This window comes from Candoia aspera, chromosome 8 (genome assembly GCF_035149785.1).
Source record: "Candoia aspera isolate rCanAsp1 chromosome 8, rCanAsp1.hap2, whole genome shotgun sequence".
Lineage (NCBI taxonomy): Eukaryota > Metazoa > Chordata > Lepidosauria > Squamata > Boidae > Candoia > Candoia aspera.
In genome coordinates, this window is record NC_086160.1 from 67,127,078 (window position 1) to 67,149,848 (window position 22,771).

General features: G+C 43.9%; 1 protein-coding gene across 4 annotated transcripts in view; it reads left to right on the forward strand.

Moving 5' to 3' along the window:
• The first annotated feature begins 4,090 nt into the window (after positions 1-4,090).
• Positions 4,091-22,771, forward strand: part of RASGEF1B (RasGEF domain family member 1B) — a 38,374-nt gene continuing 19,693 nt past the window's right edge. Inside the window, exons 1-3 of one of the 4 annotated variants that reach the window (XM_063310032.1) lie at positions 4,091-4,196; positions 17,286-17,468; positions 21,930-22,052. In XM_063310032.1, coding sequence (XP_063166102.1) covers positions 17,292-17,468; positions 21,930-22,052 — 300 coding nt within the window. In that variant the 5' untranslated portion in view covers positions 4,091-4,196; positions 17,286-17,291. Of the gene's footprint in view, positions 4,197-4,286; positions 4,399-4,579; positions 4,644-17,285; positions 17,469-21,929; positions 22,053-22,771 lie in introns of those variants that run through there. The other 3 variants (XM_063310031.1, XM_063310033.1, XM_063310034.1) reach the window with 3 other exon arrangements.

Consider the following 22,771-nt stretch of genomic DNA (forward strand, 5'->3'; position numbering starts at 1 on the left):
CTGGGAATCTCTATACTCCAGAGTCTGGAAATGCTCTTTACAATACTGGAAGCATTTGAAGGCACAGTGCAGCTGAACTTCCAAAGTGCTCTTCCTCAAAAGCTTGTATAGGCAAGATGGAGCTTGTCCTCTTTACCTCCTCCTCAATTCTCAGCCTCCCAGCTCCATGCCTGCATTGCGTTCATCAGCTAATTGCTTTCCCAGGACAGCACACTGGAAGTGACAGAGCTATCTCGTTGGCCTCTGGATATGACGTTGCAGCAGTTGCATCCACTACCCTCACCTCCACTGCAGTTAGCCTCACTTGCACATTTCTGACTGCACAACAAACATAAAAGAATGCCATCAAATAACCTCACCTACAAGAGCCATAGGACAAATGAGTAAGCGCTCCAGACGACGCTCTGAGTCATCTACCAGAGATGTCTATTACAAGGCCAAAGACTTGAACGGCACTGATGGGATTGGAAAATATGGAGGAACGTGTTGCAGAAGGCTGGAAGAAAAGCCTTCATTGCCCAATAGCTGGGAAGAGATAGGGAATGCAGAGGACTGACATCACTGCTCACATTCTGAGCAGCAGCAGATTTAGGGGTATGGGGAAATCTACAGGTTTAAGATAAAACCTCTGAATCAAGTTGATAACTGCAGGAACATGTCCATGTAGTTTCCTGCCAACATGAGAGAAGTGCTTGGGAATGCCTAAGCTAGTCTACAGCCTAGAATATATGGATGGCCAAACCCTGCTTAGCCTGAAATTAATCTAGGCTGAGAGCCAGTTTGGAGCAGTGGTGAAGGCATCAGGCTAGAGAGACTAGAGACCGGGCGTTCTAGTCCCACCGTGGGCACAAAGCCAGTTGGGCAACCCTGGGCCAGTCCCTCCCTCTCAGCCCTAGGAAGCAGGCAAGGGCAAACCACTTCTGAAAAACCATGCCAAGAAAACTGCAGGGTCTTGTCCAGGCAGTCTCCAAGAATTGGACACAATTGAACAGATTAAAATAAAAAATCTAGACTATGATCTACCCCCTCATCAGGCCTATAAGATGGAACAAACTTCCCCAAATCCTTTGAACCATGACCATCTAAATGTAATTTTGGGCAGCTCTACTTGAGACTATCTCCATTCCAATTAAAATGACAGTGGGTGCCTTTTTTTAGAGCAAAGCAATTTAATAATAATAATTTATTAAATTTATATGCCACCTGGCTCCCAGCAACCCAACACATGGAGGGCTCTTGAAATATCAGAATGAGTGTTATTGAAGCCCACTCTCTTTTTATGTGTGCCACATGCTGGGTGTACATCGAAGGGGTGGTGGTGGTTCCACTGCATTGTTGTGGCCACCATCTTGACTCTTGCATCCCCTGTTCCGCAAGGACAGTTCAATTTTTGAAACACCTGATGGACTGATGCTTCATTTAAACAAATCCATTAAATCATAGTAAAGGTAAAGGTTTCCCTTGACGTAAAGTCCAGTCGTGTCCGACTCTAGGGGGCGGTGCTCATCTCCGTTTCAAAGCCTTGGAGCCGGCGTTGTCCATAGGACACTTCCGGGTCATGTGGCCAGCATGACGACACGGAACGCCGTTACCTTCCCGCCGAAGCGGTACCTATCGATCTACTCACATTTGCATGTTTTCGAACTGCTAGGTGAGCAGGAGCTGGGATTAACAACAGGAGCTCACCCCGCCGCGCGGTTTCGAACCGCCGACCTTCCGATCGACAGCTCAGCGGTTTAACCCGCAGCGCCACCGCGTCCCTCATTAAATCATAGATGGATTCTAATAAAATGAATCAGAGAGTCGTTTTATTAGAGTTTCTCCTAGGCAACCCTATTCACTGGGTCACTGATTTCAAGGCCAAAAAGCAACACAGAGAAAACAGGAGCATTGATTTTAGCTGCAGTAAGAAGAAACTGTGCGGCAGCAGGTTCCAAATGAACTTCTCAATGACTTAAAATGAGTCATGGCCAATATTTGCTAGTGACTGTACAAATTTAAAAAAAAAATAGAGAGAAGGGTTGTTTCCAAACTCATCCTTCAGGCCTGCACATCCCTACCAGAGCTTCTTTTGGTTCTCTTCACTTCTGAGCCACCTGTAGAGCACTCAGAGCTTGTGATCCATTACTTTTGCTTGGTGTTTTTCCACCTTGGCAACTTGGCTAGGGAATTCTGGGAGTTGAAGTCCACACAGCTTAAAGTTGCCAAGGTGGAGAAACAGTGCTTGCTGCATCTGGAAGAAGGGCCATGTTTAAAACTCAAGAAAGCTGGGAGGTGCTGAAACAAAAGCCGTTGCTCTCTTTGGGATCTGATCCAGGACTGACATTTCCCAAAGTACATTTGCCCATCTTGTGTTTGGATAAACTAAAGACAACCACAGAGACACCACAAGTCTCCAAGGGAAACTGAAACTTTCAGGAGCATCCTCAGTCTCTGTATTCACTCTTTCATTTTTCTGGAGCTACTTAAACAGTGTCAACGGATATTCCAGATACCATTTATAACAGAAGATCCCATTCTGGTGGGCTGGAAGATGGGGGAAAGAGCTAATAATGACGGTACTTATTTTCAATATCAGTTCTTCCATTCCTGTATAAGACATTTTATTATGGCTGGGTTATTCCTCTAACCCATGGTTTGCTTAACTGTTATTTGCTGCGTAAGGCACAACCGGCTGGGTTTACACCAGAACAAACCACAGTAGTTGTGTTCCCACCACACATTAAACTAAAATGTGGTTGGTTAGGTGGTGCACCTGTATTTTTCATAAATCCAGCTACTGAAGTAATTGGACTAGTTCACTTAACCAGGATTCAGTTAACTATGGGCTAGCAGGTAATGCAAACAGAATTAAACCAGAAACTGAACATACCATTGTAAGATTTAAAGCAATGTGGGAACTCAGCCTTGTCAACAGAGTAAGCGCATAAGGTATGATGGCCGTATTCCCCCAACACACTATGTCTTGCTTTTCTTAACCACGGTTTCCTAAATATACCATCTCTGGCTCGCTTCACATGATGAAGTATAAACTATGCTTTCCATATTATAATGGCTGAATTAGTACAACATGCTCCCTGAACCATGTTCATTACCTCTGGTTCACTGAATTAATCCAATTCAGTAAATATTTTAACTGAAAATGTTGTGACCCAATCATAGTCTGTGACAGTAGTTATCTCTAGCTAATATGCTTGCTGTTATAACACTCAGAAGCCAGTATGGGTTATTGTTTCAGCTGGTGAAGCAACTACAGCTAATGCAGTCATCTCTTACGTTTGTCACCTACAATATGACTCACAACATCAAAAATGCCACTGCGGACCTAACTTTTCTCTCCTCCACAGCTACAATTCTTCAGAAAGGTCTTTTCCTCTTAGCCTGTTGACAGTTCTCGGCAAATCCACATCATGCCAGAGCTGCAGGCATTTCCCACCGGAGAGAATGATTCAGTGACCTTTTCCCTTAAAAAGCTGGTGACGGTTATTCCCACTAAAAACACAGTTGCCAGGTTTACAGCTCAACTTCTGGGCACAAACTTCAGGATGATCAACAGACTGGAGGTCTCAAGCACCTGCCTACAGGAGTTCTTGCTTAATAGCTGCATGACGTACGGACGCAGCCAGGCATCGCTCCCGAACCGTAAACGGAGGAGCCGCATTTGCTCAGCACGTCAAGCCAGGAAGGAAAACCGGAGCAGAACCCAACATTTGGCGGCACAAGCGAAGTACGGTAGGGACGATGAGAGACGCGGTCCAGCCCCATCTTAAAGAAAAGAAACGAACAGCCCCGTCCGGGTCTCGGACTTGATCACCATCCCGGTTCAACGACCTTCCTTACTAAGAGGGGCAAGAAAGGAAACGAAGAGGATCCCGGCGAAAAAAGCGCAGCGCGACCCCCGCTTTCCTTCTCCTGCTCCGGCCCCGCCCACTAAAGGCGGCGAACCCCCGGCCCGGGATTGGTGGGAGAACCCTGGAGAGGCGGGGCCAAGGGGAGGGGGCGCCGACGCTACTAGAGTCGCTCCTAGAGACGCGGCGCCGGCACTCTCGAGAGGCGGTCGGGTCGGAGGGGGCGTTCCCAGCGCGCCCGGGTCGAGGGGCCGGCAGAGTCGGGCGCGCGCAGAATCCAGCCGTCCCGCAGCGTCGGAGGGCGCTGCTGCTCGCACGTCCGCGCTCTCCCAGCGCCGCCGGAGCCAGGTGCGTGGCGGCTTGGACTTCAGCTGCAGAACCTGAGGGGGAGAGGGAGGGTCGGATTTCCCCCGGGCAGCACTTGGTGGGCATCGGCGTCGCCTTCCGATTTATGCGCCCGAGCAAGTGGGTGTTGGTGGTAGGCGACGCCGCGAAGAAACAGGGCCTGGCGCCGTGCCTGCTCTCCGGTGATCCGGATTCTCTTCCTCAGGTGAACGCCCCGGGGGCTTCGGGCGTGAGGCTGTCTTCTTCCCTTGGCTCCCGGCGCGCGTCTCCTGCTCTGGCTCGCTTACCTGTCTCGGAAGATTTTACGAGCAAAGCCGCCGTCGGGTTCAGCTGCGCGTTCTTTTTAAATGTTGCGCGGAGGGACCAACTCAGAGCCGCTGCTGCAAATCGCTAGCTCCGGAGGGAAGCCCCGATGATCTTCGCGGGACCTTAGTGGCGCTACTGTAGAAGGTAGCCAACCCCTGTTCCTTCGAGGCTGGGGCTCCCTCACGCAGGAAGGCGGCGAAAGGTCGGGACGGGGGCGGTGTACTGTCAGTCTCAGTCCCGGGTTGTTTAAAGCAGGATAGGAAGGCGCTCTTCGTGCGCGGGACTTCACCGGCTGGGCTGCGCCTTAACGCTGCGCTCCTAGTAGGGGCTACGAATTGGGTAGCGCGGTAAGCGACCAGTGGATCCCCGGGCTACGTTGTTGGGGGAGATTTCTTTTCAAGGCAAAGCTGCCGGTATTCTCTGTACCGCTCCAATTCGGAATCACCCCTCCGTATTTACTGCGGTGCAAAAAAGAGAACCGTCTGCCTCTTCCTGTCTAGGATTAGCTGTCTGAAAGCAAGCAAAGAATTCCAGAAGGGGCTGCTTTAAAACTCCAGGAATCCAGATCGGGTTTGGTGAAAGCTTGCTGTGTGTGTATAGATAGGGTTTAAAAGGAATCTGACCACTTGTTTCTCGCTGGCGGGGTGCTCACAACTGCTTGTCTAGGTCAGTCAAAGATAGGGTGGCGGTTTTAGTTTTAGCTTTAACTGTGGTCGGCTGTTTTGTGACTTAGTAACCCTGCCTGTTTGGTTAGGCTAGCCTGGTTCAGTGTATTTTGTGAACCCAGGAGATGGGTTAATTCAGTAATCAGACTAAAGGTTTGTGTGTATTTGTGCTGTGGGTCCCTGAGTGGTTTGACTCAGGTCAGCAGCAGTAAAAGTATCCAAAATAAGCTTGCTGGGTGTTTTAGCTGCTTATTTGGTCAGCGGTGAAAGATGAAGCTAAAACAGCATTGGAACCTGATCTCTGTCACTCATTGACTTGGGGCCAAGTGACTACTAAGTCAGTGTACATTCTGAAACTTTACAGTCAGCTGACCATAGCTCTGTTTTTCGGGCTTGTTGAACACAGTGCCTAGATAAGTACATTGATGATGTTGGCTACAGTGATTGTTAGATCAGTTCAGGGAAGGGGTATCAAAGGCAGATAGGCTTGAGCAGAATGAAACCATGTGATGAAGTGGTTAAGGTTTTGGGTGGGACCAAGGATGCTCAGATTCAAGTCCCTATTGAAACTAGGAACAGATGGATCTACTGGTTGCATTAACACAATTGACTGATTCTAGTTACCAAATTAATCTATTTTCTGAGCTTGCACAATGTACTGAACCCTGCCCTTCTTGTGTTCATGCCATAATTCAAGGTGCTGAAAAAGCAATCTGGCTCAACCCTAATCAAACTTAGAATGTCTAAGACAGAGCTGCTTGGTCTTTAGCTGACCTGCTCAAGTATGTTGTGTGGAAACAGCTGGTACGTAACTTGAGAATGGTCACTTTCTCCCAGGCCAAATGGTATGTTCTGATGTAATGGCCTTTTCCAGCCAGGTGTTGCCCAGGTATCTTGAAGTTCAGTTCCCAGAATTGCAAGCCATTTTGAAGGTGCCAGGTTGAGGACAGGTCATCCTGGAAAAAAGTCTGTTTATGGGGTTGCTCAGAGTCAATATCAACTAGATGGCGCTTAATAATAGTAATAAAAGTTGGGTCTGGTCTTTACATAGAGTCAGCTTGGTTGTTCCAGTCTTGTTTATTAGCTTCTACTAACATAACAGAGATTAGCTTTGTCAAACTAGGATCTTCCAGAGGTGTGATCAGATAACATTTGAAGCTGAATGTAATGTCCTTATGCCTTGTCTTTTAGATAGCAATGTAATTGTTTCAGGAGCTTCAAGCTGTGGAAAGCCAGACCTCCACACTGCTTTTGCCTGAAAAATCTGATCCTGTAACACCTTTAGGATAATCCATATTAATGGGTTCTCATTAGGTTGTTCCCTTTTAACCTTAGCTGATAACCCTCTGTTTGTATGTAGCCCAGGCGAAGAGCTGGGAGAAATTGTGGCAAATCAAAACAAGATCTGATCAACAAGATCAGAAATGAAACTACAGAGACAGCAAGTGTAATGTTGTCTTGGCTGACGGGTGTATTTCCTCCCACTGTGGGGTGAGTCTTTAATCTTCCCTTCCTCTTGAAGATGGGCTAGTAGGCTGGTTTTGGCTCTCTGCCAACTCTGATCTCCCACAACGTATCTGCTTCTGTGTATTGCAAAGTCCTCTAAATTTAGCGTCGGGGATGCAAAACTAAGGAAGCTAATGCAGAGAGAATCTTTGGAGTTCATAGAGAGGGAGGGTTGGACCGATGCCTTGTTTTGATCATAGGATGGTGAGACAAATAACACTCAGATACACAGCGATGCATTCCTGCCCTTCCATTGAAAATGAGTGTATAATTATTTATATACAACTATGGGTTGTAGCTATTGATGGACACCAGGGGATAAAAGGATTATTAGGGGAAAGAATTAGGAAGTTTAATTTCAAAGGGAGAATGCAGTCCTCTGTGACTACTCAGAAGTAAGTCCCACTGCATTCAGGGGGCTTGCTGGTTGTGTATTGATTACATTGACTGCCACAAAGATTACTCTTGGGTCTACATTGTCTTAAATCATTATTGATTAAGCCATGATTGATTGGGTTTTCATAACATGGTAAACCTTGAACAACGTTTTTGGAAGGATGGTGGCTGGCTTTGCACAATATGATGCTCTAACACAAACCATATTACATCTTACTGCTATGTGTGAGCTCAGATGCTGTTGTTCATAAGTCATGGTTTATATCTTCTTGAGGTCTACAAGCCCAGCCTATTGTGATTCAGTCAATAAATCATGGTTTGCAATTACAGTTTAACAGAATGTGTGGATCCAGTCATAGAAAACTTCTGGGTATGCTAGGAGTAGGTACGGTGTCAGCCAATCCCTTATTGGCTACTGCAATCAGTAGGGCAACCAAAATACGGTTTGGAAAATTAGATGTCTTTAGTGGATTTCTTTCTCTGCATCTACAAACTCCTCCAGCCATCACCATTCTGGAGTAGGAGAATTCAGTAAAGTGAAATCCCATTTCATCTGCAGGGCATCAGGTTGGTAAAGGGTTCATTATTGCTTGCTTGAAGGTTAGTGATTGGCAATATATAGCTTTACTTGTGCTTTGGGCAGGGGTGGGGTGGGGGGTAGTGGGGTTTGCTGCTTGTACAGAAGAGGCCTCTATGAGCCGCAGTCCTGCACATGCTTTTTTATCTATTTATTTGGAGCATTTTTAAGCTCCCTGTAGCAAGAACCCTCATTTGTGAATAAGGCTTTCTGATCTAGCAGGGCTTGCTTTGATTTAACAGTGCAGAGATTTTCATTGCATTTATTATTCTGTGGGAAAGTAAGATAGAGGTAATCTTTCCAAATACATGTTTGAATGAGATGTGGAGCTGGCTACTAGCTTGGCTGGCTTCAAAAAAGGGTTGGACCCATGTTTGTCAACCTTGGCAGCTTTAAGATGTGTGGACTTCAACTCCCAGAGTTCCCCAGCCAGCATGCATGGACTTCTTGCTGGCTGGGGAATTCTGGGAGTTGAAGTCCACACATCTTAAAATTGCCAAGGTTGACAAACACTGAGACTGATTCGTGGAAGTCATGGGGATCAACAGCTATTGGCCTTGAAGGCAGCATGAGTGCTCTGAAGGCCATCTGCTGGTAGACTGGTGGGCTGCCTTGTGCAGTTGACCACTATGAGAATAGACTGAACCCCTGGCCCATTTAGCCCATCAATCTGCAGGATTCTGGTTATGTTCTTATGTTCATATAAGAATAAGATTTGCCTCCATAGAAACTGGTTTCAAAAAGGATGACAGGAAGGAGAAGCATTGAAATGGATGTGATAAGGGGGAAAATGTCCAAATCATTCATCAGTTCATTTTAGTTTAACCTGTGCTCTCCATTCTATTAATTCCATCAGGGATCACAAACAATGTTTTAGGTCTGGTTTTTTGAACTAGGTGTAGTGGTCTGATTCACAGTAAGCCCCAAACAAACTAGATAATGATTTAGCATTATGTGTGTCCCTGTATGAATAACCCAATTACAGATATCATGCTTTTTAAAACAGGAGTTGGATAACACGTTCTTGGGAACAAGAATATGCAGGAAAGTTTCTGGGAACTTGCTCTGTGAGACAGTAGGGACATCCTGAAGCTACAAAATAAAGTGATGCCTTAGTGAAGTAGTTAAGAAGCATGTACATATTAAAGTAAACAGGCTGAAAGATGTAGACACTTATCCCCCAGTGATGCTTATGGCAAACACTCTCCCTCTTCAGAAATCAGTGAATGAATAAATGTGTGGTGGTTGAAGTGACATCTGAATGCTAACTCATTTAATGGAATCTGCACAAAGCAGGTTTCCAGGTTGTACTGCAGTGCGTTGTGATGAAGGCCCTAAAAATGTCAGGCATTGATTCATCTCTTCTCAGTAAGATACCTGGAACTCCTGCATTGTGAGCATTCCCCTTCCTATTTCCTTTACCAGTGTTTTCCAGATTGCAGCAGCAGCCATTCAGGTTTAGTGAATATACATCTGTGATGGGGGAAATGCAGACTATTGTTATTTAAATAACACTATGCTTGGTAAGGAATATGAATACTTATCTCAGGTAGGCTGTGATGAAGATAGTTATTCCTTTTGCATGCTCTTTTGTGCTGTTGATTTCAAATTGTTTTACTGTACCTAGACTCTGGTATTACCCTTGACTCTGGTAACTACTGCAGAACAGACAAAATGTTTGGGTTTTTTTCCAGTAGTACCTACAGAACCATCTTTGGGTGGCTGTCAAAGAGAGATGGCAATCCTACCCCAGGGGATAGATAAATGTTGCAAAAATTCATGTTGTCATAGGGTGAAGAATGGAGATATATGTATGGAAATTAGAAGTGGCAAATGGTTTCAGAGAGAACAAAACTCCACAGTCCAGTTGATAATCGTTTGATTTAGATCAGGTTACTGTATACTTCAGGCACAGTTGGACTAACATTGTGAGGCGGAAAAGAAAGGCTTGGAATAGACATTTTTTCACTGAGAGTTGACAGACCTGCTTTTCTATCTATTTCTCCTGTCTTGCCGTCTGCTGCTTTGCTCGTTGGATAAGACAAAGCATCCTCAAGTCAGAGCGTTTATAACAGAATGGTACCATAGCTGGTTTGGATTTGATTTGTGCTTTATAAGGCCGCTGCCAGTTTACGTAGAGATTTATCCTGGGAAGAAAGGATCTGTTCCTGGCAGAAAATGAAATAAGTAAAATATCTGCATTGCGCTCCATGTTAGAAAGCAGATTGCAATCAAGGAGACTTTTTGCTTGTGAACTTAAATACAGAAATCCACAGAGGGCTATAGTTGTCACTTAATATAAAAATAGTCAGAGGCAACCTTTTAAAAGATCGTGGAGTGACTCAAGTCTCTGCTTGGTCTGAGGAATTTTGTTTTCCAGTGTCCCCTTGAAACGTGTGGGTGTGCATGTTGGAAACAGGTCTGAATAAGGAGGTTAAAAGTTAAGGCTGTTACTCATCCTGAAAGATTTTCCCATTCCTCCCCCAACAGTGTGGGCATCTTTCTCTTAAACAGAGAGCAGCAATCACTTGTTTTCTTTCCAACCACTCTGTTTCTTTGGTGCCTATGAAACGCCCTCCTTAAATCTGTTGACTTTATAGGTATGACCGCTTGGAGGGTTTAGTGTCTAGAGTTCCACCTTCTGTACAAGATGAGAATTGCTGGTGGATAGCTGAAATAATCCAGCTGAAGAAGAGCCTCTGGTGTAGTTAATTCTTCTTCCCCTCCAACCCTTTCTCTGGCCAAGTTCCAGTGGGGGAAATTAGCATTGGTGTAATCATATGAGATTTCACTGAACATGGAGCACTTGACTCATTTTGTTTCTTTAATCCCTGAACTCTGTGAATCTTCATGCTATCTTAGTGCAGAGCAGCTGGGGATCAACCCTGCATTGCTTCTTCACACTAACCTACAAAAATATCTTAAGGTTACAGATTCATCCGACACATAGAATTGCGGCTGTGGGTTCCCCGTGGCAAGTGTACTTGAGAGTTTTTGATTATTTACATGATGCCCTCTGCGCATTTTCGTCCTTGCTTCCCTATTTTGTAAACAACACATTTTATTTCCACAAGGAGCAGACACAGCTAAAAATGGAGATTGCTGCTTTCCCTCTTCTTTTTCACAGGAGGATACAGAGGGCCAAATAGATACCGCTTGCTTCCTGCTGCAATGTCTCTTCCTTTGGGACTTTTTCTCATCTTTGCTTCTCTCCTCTGCCCTGGGGTGTTCCCCACCTGCACAAGAACCACAGTCCTCCGGGATTGCCTGGTCCTGATAGAATGCAAGAGGGATCACTACGGATGTGCAAATCAGCTAGGATTTGGTTCAATTCTGCAATTCAAAGGTGATAGGATTAGAGTCAAATTCATCCGGTTTAACAGAAGATTCAACAATAACCTCAAAAGGGAATATGTCAAAAGGCTTGCAAGTGTTTCATTTTTGGGCAGAATGGGGTGAAAAGTACAGGGATGGTAGAGCCTTTAGAGGCCACTAATCCTGCAAAATTTCAGCTGGATTGTTTCAAAAGGTTTGCCACAATGCATTTTTAAAATATTTCCTTGCATCTCTTTTTAAGGCAGAATTAAAAGCAAAGGACAGCTCAGCAGCCTGTAAGATGTCCAGCAAGAAATCTACAGAGCAGTTACTCCAACTTAAAAAATAAACACTTCTAAAATATTTTTAAGAAGTAAGTTCTTATCAGAGATGGAGGCATCTAATCTACCTCTCCCATCCTTAGTGAGAATCTTTAAAACCTGACCACCTGAGATCATTTTAATTCATGATGGGAGCAATGACATTGTTCACACATAATGCTAAGCTAAGGATGACAGATTTGTTTTTCTCTGAGTTAGCTGAGTTGCTCATCCCCTGGCTATAGTGTAGGATTTCATGTGAATCAGGCCTCTGTGTCTGAAAAGCAAACCAGGGTTTAAATAGCCTTGAGTTAGCAGTAGGTGCAGATAGCTGGAATTTTATAAAAACAGAACGTGTGGTTTCTCATTCAGCTAGTGTGCCCTGTAATCAGTTCTTTGGAAGTGTTGTCATTAATTTTGGTGGGCTTACTTCTGCTTAAATGCACTGGCTGAGCTCACACGTGGTAGAATACGGCTTGATTTGTTTGGTTTAGCATCTTGTGTAAATGCAGACAACTTTGGTCAACAGGCTAGTTAAAACAAGCTACTGCTTAGGGCTGTTTGAGTTCCAAACCACTGCCAGAATTCTTTCGTCTTTGAGCTCAAAGAAGAAACCAAGCGAAGTCAACATCGGGGGTCCGAATAGAGATAATAGGCAGAAAATGCAGATGTGAAGCTTGTGCCTTCCCTTCAGGATGGGCCTTTGTTTGAAAGAGCTTCCTAGCCAGCTGCTTGATTGTAAATAATGACTTGGTAAAAGACACAGCCCTCAGATGCTGCCCACCACATGGAGTTAGGGCATGCTTGGCGTGGCTTTGGCTCTTCTCAAGTCTATTGTGTATGCCTTTCCAATTAATTCAGTCCATAAATCACCTGAGCTTTCCCTTGCAACAAAATAAGTAGCTGGCTGAATTTTTCCAGGGTCTTTGGAGGATAATAATACTGTATGTCAGCCCCTCTAGCATTATTGCCCACTAACCTATGCAGCAAAGAATGGCCAGGATCCTAGGAGTCTGAGACACTCATTTCAAAAGTGACAGCCAGTGGTTTTAAAGGAAGATCAACACAGAAATCCTCCTTAAAGGTTTTGTTCTAGAACTTTTTGTTACAGGTGGAGGGAGGGAAAAAGCCGTGCATGATACTGAGCGGAGGGTCAGTCTCCAAAGTGTTGGCTTCAGTGTCATCTTCACCATTCCTTGCACTTTTTCAAATCTGTCCTGGTAGCTTGAAGGGGAGCAGCTACTTTGTAAATAGCAGTGGAATTGATCTGTGTGTTAGGTGTTACAACCAATAAAACCTAGATGATTCTTCATTTGCCTGTTGGGAAGGATTACAGGAGAACTGTTTAAGGCTCCCTGACCAGCTTGTTTCCTTAGTCTCTGCTGAATGAGGCTACAGACAGACAGCATGGAGATACCCTCTTCACACATTCATATCTCTCCTGTCGATTGGAGAACGAATGCTGTTCCTCTTCCAACAAGTCCTGAGTTTATGGCTTGTTCCAAATGAAGGATGGTGCAATCCTCTTTTGCTTGTCCTTCCAAGGCACCGCCAAGCAAAGAAGCTGTGCGTTATTGAGCTGAATTGTGAGCTGAGCCAGGCTGTGCCAACACACTGCAGTGACCAACCATGGTGAATAAATGAGATGTACCATAATTGTTGAAGAAACCTCACACATTCTATTAACAGCTGTTTTGGGATGGTATGCTAAGTCACAATGTAGAATATTTGGTTTGGGTGATATGTGAATTCACCCATGGATTTAGTTCACGCAGCCCATTTGGGCCACCATCTTTTGATGGCTTCATTTACTATTGTTCAGAAGGTGTGGGCTCTGGTGGGCAAGCACAGGTCTTATATGGGGCAGGGCCAGGTTTTTCTGTTTTGCCATGGGGATAGATGGGTGGGAACCTCTTAAGCAGCACCCCTTACCATTTCAAGGATGATTTTTAGCATGTATCAAGATGGAGAAAGAGAATCCATCCATATCCATGAGTTGGTCAGTTTCTAATTACCTCTTCCTTTCTCTTCTTTCTCTCAACTTCCTTTCCTTTGTGTGAAGTGCCTTCTCCTTCCAAAGCATCCTGTGGCATTCTTGAACTGGCTCCTGCCTGCTGGCTTCTGTCTTAAGGGATCCTATTTTTGCTGCACCAGCCCCCACAGCTCTTCTTCTCCTGTTATGGCACATGGACCCCTTCCCTTCGGGCCCCCTTCCTGGCCTATTTGTGCTGGGAGGAATCCAATTCCTGGTTGAACAGCTGCTCCCAGGGATGAATGTGACTTTTCAAGATCTTTGCAGGCTGCCCTCCCTTATTTTGATGCAAATCTCCTTTGGCATTTTGAAAAGAGGGATTAGTGGAGGGGGGGGTCCCCACATGGCGGGAAGGCTCAACCCAGTGTGCCCTCTATTCCCTAAGCAGCAAGTTTTGCTTTCTCTTATTGTTTACCCGCTGAATCCTTTAGTCTTGGGGTGGGGGGTGGGGCTTTTGAAAGCCTTCATTGTCCTGACCTGCTGCCAGAAGCAAGCCAGCTTTTGAATTCTTTGTGCTTGGGAGTGTTTTCCTTTGGGGGGGGCAGGGATGTCCCTAGGAATCCGGCTAATAACTTAATAGCTTCTCTACTCCTACTGCAAATGCTTTGTATGCCACAGAGTGGACAGATGGAGAAAAAAGCAAACTTATCTGCAGGCTGTCCCATTAGCTCTGGCTTTTCAAAATCAGGTGTTTTCCCAGAGTATCTTTCCTTGGTTTCATTTGTGCTTTCTTTCATCTTTCACCTCTGGCTGGTCACCCTGAGAAGAAGGATGGCATAATGGCTTGGGGGAGGAGAGGAGAATTCAGGCTCTTTATGGGCACAAGGGGGTGCCGTGTGCCAAGGCTGCGTTCCCAGCAGTTGGCCTGCATAAATGAGGGCTGCCATTTGGAGATTGTCTCTGGTTAATTGTGGAGTGGTAACTGTGGGTGGGTGTACATATGCATCCCCATATGTGCCTAGAAAGAGGTCACAACCCATGTGTGTATATCTAGAAAAACTTGGGAAGGGTCAAGTAATTGGTGCATGCAGCTTAGGATGGTCTTATTTTGGACCATAGTGGTCCAAAATAGTTGGTCTTATTTTGGTCTCCTTATGGCAAGGATTTAGCCAGGGGCTGCATAATGCTGTGCCGCTGAGCTACAGTGCTTGTCATCTGAATGCTATGAACTCCAGGTGAAAATTCTTGGGTGCGTGCCTGCCTGTTAGCCCAAGATCCTAGCTTCAAACTTTGGAATTCTGTCTGGATGATGATGATGATGATGATGATTTTGCATGATCTTTGTGCCATTTTGAATTTTGGAAGTCTTTACATAGGGTTCTGTCTGGTTTACTGGTTTGAACTTAGACTAAATGCCTATATATGGCATTTTAACCAATCAGCCTAGAAGTGAGGGAGCAGCCTGTGAGCATGGTGAGATACTTTAGGAAGCTCCCAATTAATTGCTGATTCATTCTTTCTGCCACATGGCTGTGACACAGCCATGTAGGATGAGTGGAAAGTCATGGGTTGTGCACAATCTTCGAGAGTATGCAAGCTTGCATGCAATTTTGGGGAGAATATCAGTGATTGGTGGTTGGCTAAGCAAAATGGTAGTTGAAATCCAACACACCTGGGAGGCACCAGATTGGGGAAATCTGGATTAAATAGGACTTGTTACCAGTCTGGAGAAAAAAACCCAGATGGGCAACGATGCAGCCCTGCTGTAGAAGGAACGCCTTAAGAGAATTGGAAAGGCAGAACTTCTGGGAATGGCAGTCAAGATGAGGCTTTGTCTTACCTGTTACTATCACACCCCCTTTCCCCCTAAAATTATTTGTGCCCCTGATTTTGCCAGCTGTATGTGGACCCCTAAAAAAAAAGTAAGCTCCATTAACAAGCTGCTACCCTTGTTTTAGAAGATGGGATCTTCTGCCCTACGGCAAACAAGCCAAGTAGGCACGGTGCAGGACCCCTGCAAATGACCACTTGGGTCTTCTGGTGAGAGGCATCTAGTCTTTTCCCAATAATCTTTTTGGGGGCAGGGGAGAGACAAGGATCTCACCAGGAAGAGAGAAACATATTACCAAATGGAAAGTTCACCACTCCTAAACTGTAGAATATAAAGTTAGAAAGCCAGATGAGGGTTCCTAAACTGCACAATCACTGAATAAGCAAGCTCTCCAAATGACTTCCTAAATACAGTTATGTACTGCCCAAGAATTTCACCAGGGTACATCACTTTGCTGATTTTCTCTGAGCCTGGATGCTAAGTAGCCTTGGTTAGGATTTGGATGGGAGACAACCATCTGGAGCAACCTTTCTCAACCAGGGTTCCGTGAACCCTGGGGTTCCACAAGAGGTCACTAGGGCTTCCCTGGGAGATCACAATTTATTTAAGAAATTATTTCAAATTTGGGCAACTTCACATTAAAGAGATACATTTCATTCTTTATTTTCAGTTTAAGAACACTGTTAATGCGTATAGACAGGCCTACCCATGAAACGAATATAATTTGTACCTTCTGGCCTATATTTGAGCCTGAATGTGCAGGGGTTCCCCGAGGCCTGAAAAATATTTCAAGGGTTCCTCCAGGGTCAAAAGGTTGAGAAAGGCTGATCTAGAGATTCCAAGTCTCCAGGGAAGACCCAGAAATTGAAAAACATCCCAAAGGCAGTGACAAATTTCTATTGTTGCCAAAAGAACTCTGTACAGTAGTTGTGCCCATGTTGTCCCTAGGCGTTGACTTTGACTTGAGAGAGTCTCTACCTTTACTACCCAAGTTCTAGCCAGGCCATGTCACTGGTTGCTTTGAACTACAGCATTTTGTTAGGAACAATAATGTCGTTTTTATTTTAGTGAGAGTTGGGAAGAAAGTCCAAGTATTGATGGAAAAAGAAACAATATTTGTTTGTTCTAAGATCCTAATGTGGTACAAGAGCTCCATTATGCTGTTCTTGAACAAAAATGTGCCAAACACTCATATTTTATTTACTGCTTACAATGAAGAGTCAGCACTGCCGTGTTCCTTGTTAATATTGCACAGTTTTGGAATATTTCCTCAGCTAATTGAAGCCTGTAGCTTTCGTTACATGAGCTGGTGCTTCCAGAAAAACTTGATTTTCCAAATATTGGCATTGGAACATGTTCTTACAATGGGATACCTGCAGCATGACACTACGTAAATGTAATTTGCACAACTTATTTCTAAAGGAAGTCAAATCAATGTAGCTGTGATTTGACTTGATTTGTAACTGAATTTAATGTACTGCAGTGATACGCAAACTGTTTTGAATTTGAAAAACCCTCTTTTGATTGCAAAACAGCTGTTCTGAAGGCAAAACAATTTGTTTTGACCACTTTGAGTGTATTTTGAAGAGGTCATTTCAAACTTGGAGTGTTTTGCACACCCTTTTTATAACTGTGATTTGAACTTTGCAAATCCACACAGTTGAAAGAAACTGGCTGAGTTCTTTGAGAACTTAATATTATCTCTCAAACAGCATATCTCTGACTTGAAAACTTAGGTACAACTCAGGCATCGTAACTTTTGCAATATGATTTAAGCAAGGAGCAATGGCTCTAATTTAAGATTCCTTTGAGAGTTGATAAAAATAGTTAATTCAGTGTAAACAATAGTTAGTCCAAAATATCATCCTTGGAGAAACCTGATGATATAAAATTAGTTAATTAAGAGGTCATGGTCTCAAAGAACTATTTGCTTGATGTTTTGTTGGATCTTTAAAAACTGACTGACTATTTTTATTGTGTTGACAACTTGATGGCAGATAATCAAGCTGAATAATAATAATAACAAAACCCTACAGATGTAGAGCTGAATTCATAATATAGTTCTTTGACCTTATTAGTTTGGGGGCAAATGTTTGCCAAATCTTGTGGCTTTTCAGCCATAAAAGGGGAGGAAGGGCTAAAATACGGCTACAGGCTTAAACCATCCGACTTCTCAACGTTTTCTTGTCACTGTTTTTCTTCAGGAAAGTATGCCCCAGACTCCTCCCTTTGCGGCGATGTTTGACAGCAGTGGCTACAGCCGATACCTATTCCAGTCCAAAGAGGACAGCTGTGAAGGGCTGTATTACCATGACAACAACTTGCTCTCAGGATCTTTGGAAGCTCTCATCCAGCACTTGGTCCCCACACTTGATTACTACCCAGACGTAAGTCTGCTCCATTTGCAAATTAAATCAGTTCACCCTGCTGTGTCAAAAGTGGAAGGCATAGCAAGGTGTGTGCGTTACGGAGAGTGATTGGCCCTCTGTGGAGAGTAAGTCCTGCCAGCCCCAGTTTCATGCTCTTTTTCTTGACTTAGCTGCGATGCGTGTCTCTGAAAATGAGCTGGGCTATCATGAGTGGGTGGCTTCATCTTTTTCCCCGTTTGCTTACTGCCTGAGGTTTCCAGCTGGGCTGCAACCTATCCCTTGAGAAAAGATCACAAAAGAGCTGTTGTGTCTGGATTGCGTCTCTCTCGTCTTCTCCAGGTGACTTCGTTGAATGCTGTTTTCATCAGGGGTGCTATGTGCACTGTGGACATTGATGTTTGGCATTGAAGTCTCCCCAGATCAAGCCAGCTGCAGATGCAAGTGGTCTCTTTGACCTTTTTCTGGGATAGCTCAGAAGCAGCTGCGTGTATTTGCAAAGATGTATTTTGCCCTTGGCCCCCAAGGAGGAAATGGTCTTTGGGGCTGGGAAGGTGACAAGGACAAGCAGGCTGCACTTCTGTGTCTCAAGAGAACTTTTCCTGATCCATAGTGGGATGCAGAATCAGGATCTCTCACTCTCCTGTATCTTGGGGGAAGAGGGGCATGATTTCAACTAGAGGTGGAGAAAATGATTGATCCTCCCCCCCACCGCACTTCCTTATTAAAGTAGAATTGCTCTCAAGTGGAGCTCACTTCCTAGTGATGCACATAGACACATTCATGCAGTTTTCTTGGCAAGATGCACAGTTGGTTGGCCATTGCTGTCTTTCTTTTTTACTTCCCAGTCTAACCTGCAGCCCTGATTATGGGGTTCCCCATCTAAGTACTAATCAGAGGTGGCCCCACTTAGCTTTCATGGCAGCCAAAGTCATCTATGTAAAGCCACTTAGCTGAGTGGGATCATCTTATCTAACACTGCACTAATAATTGTAGTGCTATGATTGTGCCAGGGGCATACTATAGCCTACAGGCCTTTCATGCTGTTACTTTTTGATTGCTAGCATGTTCATAGAACACTTGTGTTGTACCCTTGGTATTAGGAACTATTATTTCAAGAACTGTGGGTAAAAAGACAAGATGGCTTTTTAAACACCATCACATGGAGGATAACAAGAAGGGTGATAATTATACAGGGTCTTTATAATACCTCTAGTGCTTCTTGTACTTATTTATTGAAATACTCAGGACAGATAAAAACAAATGCCGGTTTTAATTTGCATTGCATTTTTCCAATGCAAAGTCTACCTGGCCAGGCCAGGTTTGAGTTTGAGAAGAATTGAGATGGGATACGTGTTCTCATTCTTTGTGATAGCTATAAAGTACTACAGTTCCTATCTATTTGTGTAATTTCAAACAAGGTCTGACCAGTCCCAGCTTGGTATTATTCCATTTGAGCACCTTCCTTTCATCCACTTCATATAGAAACCATCTCTTGTTATGAGAATCACTTCATGTTTTGAGAAACAATTTTTGTTGTGTCTTCTTAGAAATCTTCATTCCACATGCTGTAGAAACTGAAATCTCCCAGAGCAAATTCTTTTGCCTATTTGGTCTACTTTGCATGAAACTCGGGCACTCCATCTGTCATGCCTTTCTTACACACACACACACAGAGTTACTGCATAGTAATTCTGGTGACAATATGGTGACTACACTTCTTCAGACATGACCATTTTCTTATCCTGAAATTGGGTGATGCTAGGAAATTCCCTGAGAACTGTTTCTAAGATAGTTAAAAAATCTGTAGCTTAAATTCCTCAAGAGGAATAGCTTTCCAAGTTGTCAATAGTCTAAATTGTGGATTAATTCTAATGATATCAATTATATATGAGCTGACCACATGCAGATTATGGGCCTCTCTTGCAGTTCAGCACAAGCCTGTTCCCCTTCCTGCAAATCATCTGGCATACCAAAAAGGCTTGAAAGAGGCAGAGATTTTTTTCTCCATGCCAGTCTCTAATGAGGATAAGATGCCATGTGAGAGTCTTCTGCTGTATATCTTCTCTAAACTTTTAAAAGGAAAGAATATGTACTATGGGGCAATTTTCTTCTGTGTTGGGTTCTTGATGTCCTCTGAGTTAGTTGTTTTCCTGCAGAGGTTTTGTTACCAGGCCAGGTAACATCATCAGTGCGTGGGGGAGTGGAGTTTGCTGGTTGCTTTTATATATAGTAATCCATGATATAAACAGCCAACAACCTCCATTCTCCCATGCACTGATGATGTTACCTAGTTTGGTAAAGAAATGTCTGCAGGGAAACAACCAAGGTCAGAGAACAGGAAGAACCCAACCATTCTATCCTGAGCTATAAGTATTCTCTACTATTGGGACTTTCTTCTCATAGGACAAGTGCTGTTGTCCCTTGATATGTGGATCTCAATAATGGATATGTCTGAAGGCAGGCGTACCTTTGCTTTGATTGAAATGATATTATGAAGTTTCATCAAAAAGAGGCTGCTCTACTTGCTTTCAAGTGGTAAAGGAACACGTGTAGAAGGACCCTGGGGAAGCAAGGTCTCTATGAAATTTGATTAGCTGTGCATTGATGCTTCACAGAGGTGTAACACCTCAGTTCTGCAAAATGGATCAGTTACAATTTATGTGGGCCTAATGGATATGGTTCTATGTCAACACTGGCAACATTTTAAGCCTACTATATCATCATTTTCATCAAATGATGGCCTGGGTGGATCCTTACCGCAACTTAAAAATGGCCCAATCACATGGGCTCACCAACTCTCGTGCGGTTCTAGTAACCTCACTCAGATATGATGCAAAACTATCTGAATATGTGAGATCTAACAATCTCTGGGAATTTTGGCCATTCCATTAATTATTTTTTCTGGAGGTTGCAGATGCCATTCTTCAGTGAAGTGGAGGTCCCAACAGATGTGAATACCTATTGCTGACTCATGCTCTGTGTACTAGCTTTGATTATGCCAGCTGCAGTACTTACTCTCAGCTAGGTGCCAATCACAAATAGATATTCATCTTTAATTTGTCTTTGATCTAAACAGCAGATCCTCAGGAATGTGCTGAGTGATGGGTTATTTCCACCTTAGGTTTCCTTAAGGTGGAAATGATGTGTTTGTCTCCTCTGATACAGATTACTCAAACAAGTTGTGCAATATCTTCAAAACCCTCCTGTTGCCTTTCAAAGCTGATTCATGCTCACACATGGAAGCGATACAATAAAACGAATAACACCCTTCTTGATAACTCATACTGGGTTGGTTAAACTCTGGAAGTCTGATGGAATTTTCCATCCTGTGATTGGCTGGTTGATGACCTTAAAGCACAGAACATTCCATGTTGGAAAGTTGCGGGGAGGGTTGCAGTCCACTGTCTCACTTTATTGATAAAATGATGCCTAATACAAATTCATTGAATGTAGAATTTGTCAGGTTGTTTACCAAGTAAATTGCTGGGATTGTTTTTGTAGGTTTGCAAGAGCTGGTAGGTGGCTTCTTGAGTCGCTCACTGCTGGGTTGGTACAAAGAGCAGCTTGTTAGATGAGGCTTCCTGGTCCTAGTCTGTGAAGACCGTTTCGGACCTGGCTGGATTGAGATAAATTCTTGAGGGCTGAATTGGTTTCACAGAGAATGAATTGTATAAAACATGCAATCTGTTTTGTACCCTCAGAAATAACTCCAAATCAGAGTGATGTCTACCAATTCTATCAAAAATCTGAGGTGGTAAATTTCGCCCTGTGTTGCATTCATCTTCTGCTCTTCTTGAGTCGGTGTTCTTTATTATGCTTAATTTTTAGGGCTACAGGGGAGCCAGATATCAGGATGAGGAAAAAATGTGCTTCTTCTGCAGAAGAACTAAGATTGAAAGCAGGGACCATAATGTTATTTACTTGGAAAGAAGTGAATTGAAGGGAGCCAGTTTCCAAGCCAATGGTGTGCTAAAGCAAGTCATCTGAGACTTTTTCTTTTGGAAATGGCAACGCAGCAGTAGAAAGCAGAAATATAAGCGTTCTCAGGGGCCCACTTTTCACTATATGTATTTTATGCTGCAGTAGTTCCTTAAGGGAAGCCTCTTTCATCACAAGAAGCTTACCTGAGGCCACTAAGTAAGATCACAACTGAGGCATATGCTTAGCCAGAAATCAAAGTGTCAAAGCTGTACACCCAACTGTGCACAAGGATTGTTGATAAAGCTGAGTAACATGCCCCGCCTTGCCTCTTGCCTTGCCCAATCAAAATGTGATACATTCCAAGCAGGTTCTGCAGAGAGTGGCATTTGGTGCAATTGAACTTTAACCCCAATGCAGCGCTGGCTGATCTTCCTTGCGCAATCACCTGCACTATATTTCACATTCTCCTCCTCCCGATAAAGCATCAACACACAACTGAAAAAATAAGCAGTGAACCTTACTTCTGTCTCTCTCTCTCTCTCTTTCTCTCACTCCCAGAGAACGTACATCTTTACTTTTCTGCTCAGCTCTCGGCTTTTTGTGCACCCTTATGAATTAATGGCAAAAGTCTGCCATCTCTGTACCGAGCAGCAGAGGCGAGCGGAGCCTGTGGCTGATCAAGTAAGTGGCCCACCAAGCCGCTGGAATTTAGCCCTGTGCCATGTTTGAGTACAGAGGAGAATGACGGAATAGAAACCTGAGTTCCTGCAGTACGTTGACCCTGAACTCCAAATAGATTGAGGCTAGCTGTGTAGCTAGGTAAGTTTATAAGCCCCCTTTGTTCCAAGGAGTTCACTCTTATGGATATAGCTCTTTTTTATTCTCAGAACAGCCTTGCAAGATAGACTCACTAAGAGCCAACAAGGATTATGGCTGTGGGAATTTGCAGTGCCGATGCACAAAATTCTACATTCCAGGGAGAAAATGTTCCAGAAAAGGCCAAATCAGTGCATTTGGGGAGGAAGATGGAATATTCCAAGGAAAAGTAGAATGTTCTGTCCCTAAGTTGAAGCTGGCTGTTCCCTGGTCTGGTTGAGCATAGTTATCACCTCGAGTGTTGTGTGTGGTCCACTTTAAGAAGGACACAGACAAACTGGAAAGGGTGTGAGAAGGACAAAGCTGATGATCAGAAGACTGGAAACTTAGATTCTTGGAAGATAGATTGGGGAAATTAGCATTTACCACAGGAAAAGATGATAGATTGGAGATACGATAGTTCCCTTCAAATACCCAAAGCGATGTCACATAGAAGAAGGCTAAGCACTGTTTCTATATAGTCCCAAAATGCAGGACAAGGAATATATTTACTTATTTTAAAAGGAAGTCTCATTCCAATGGAA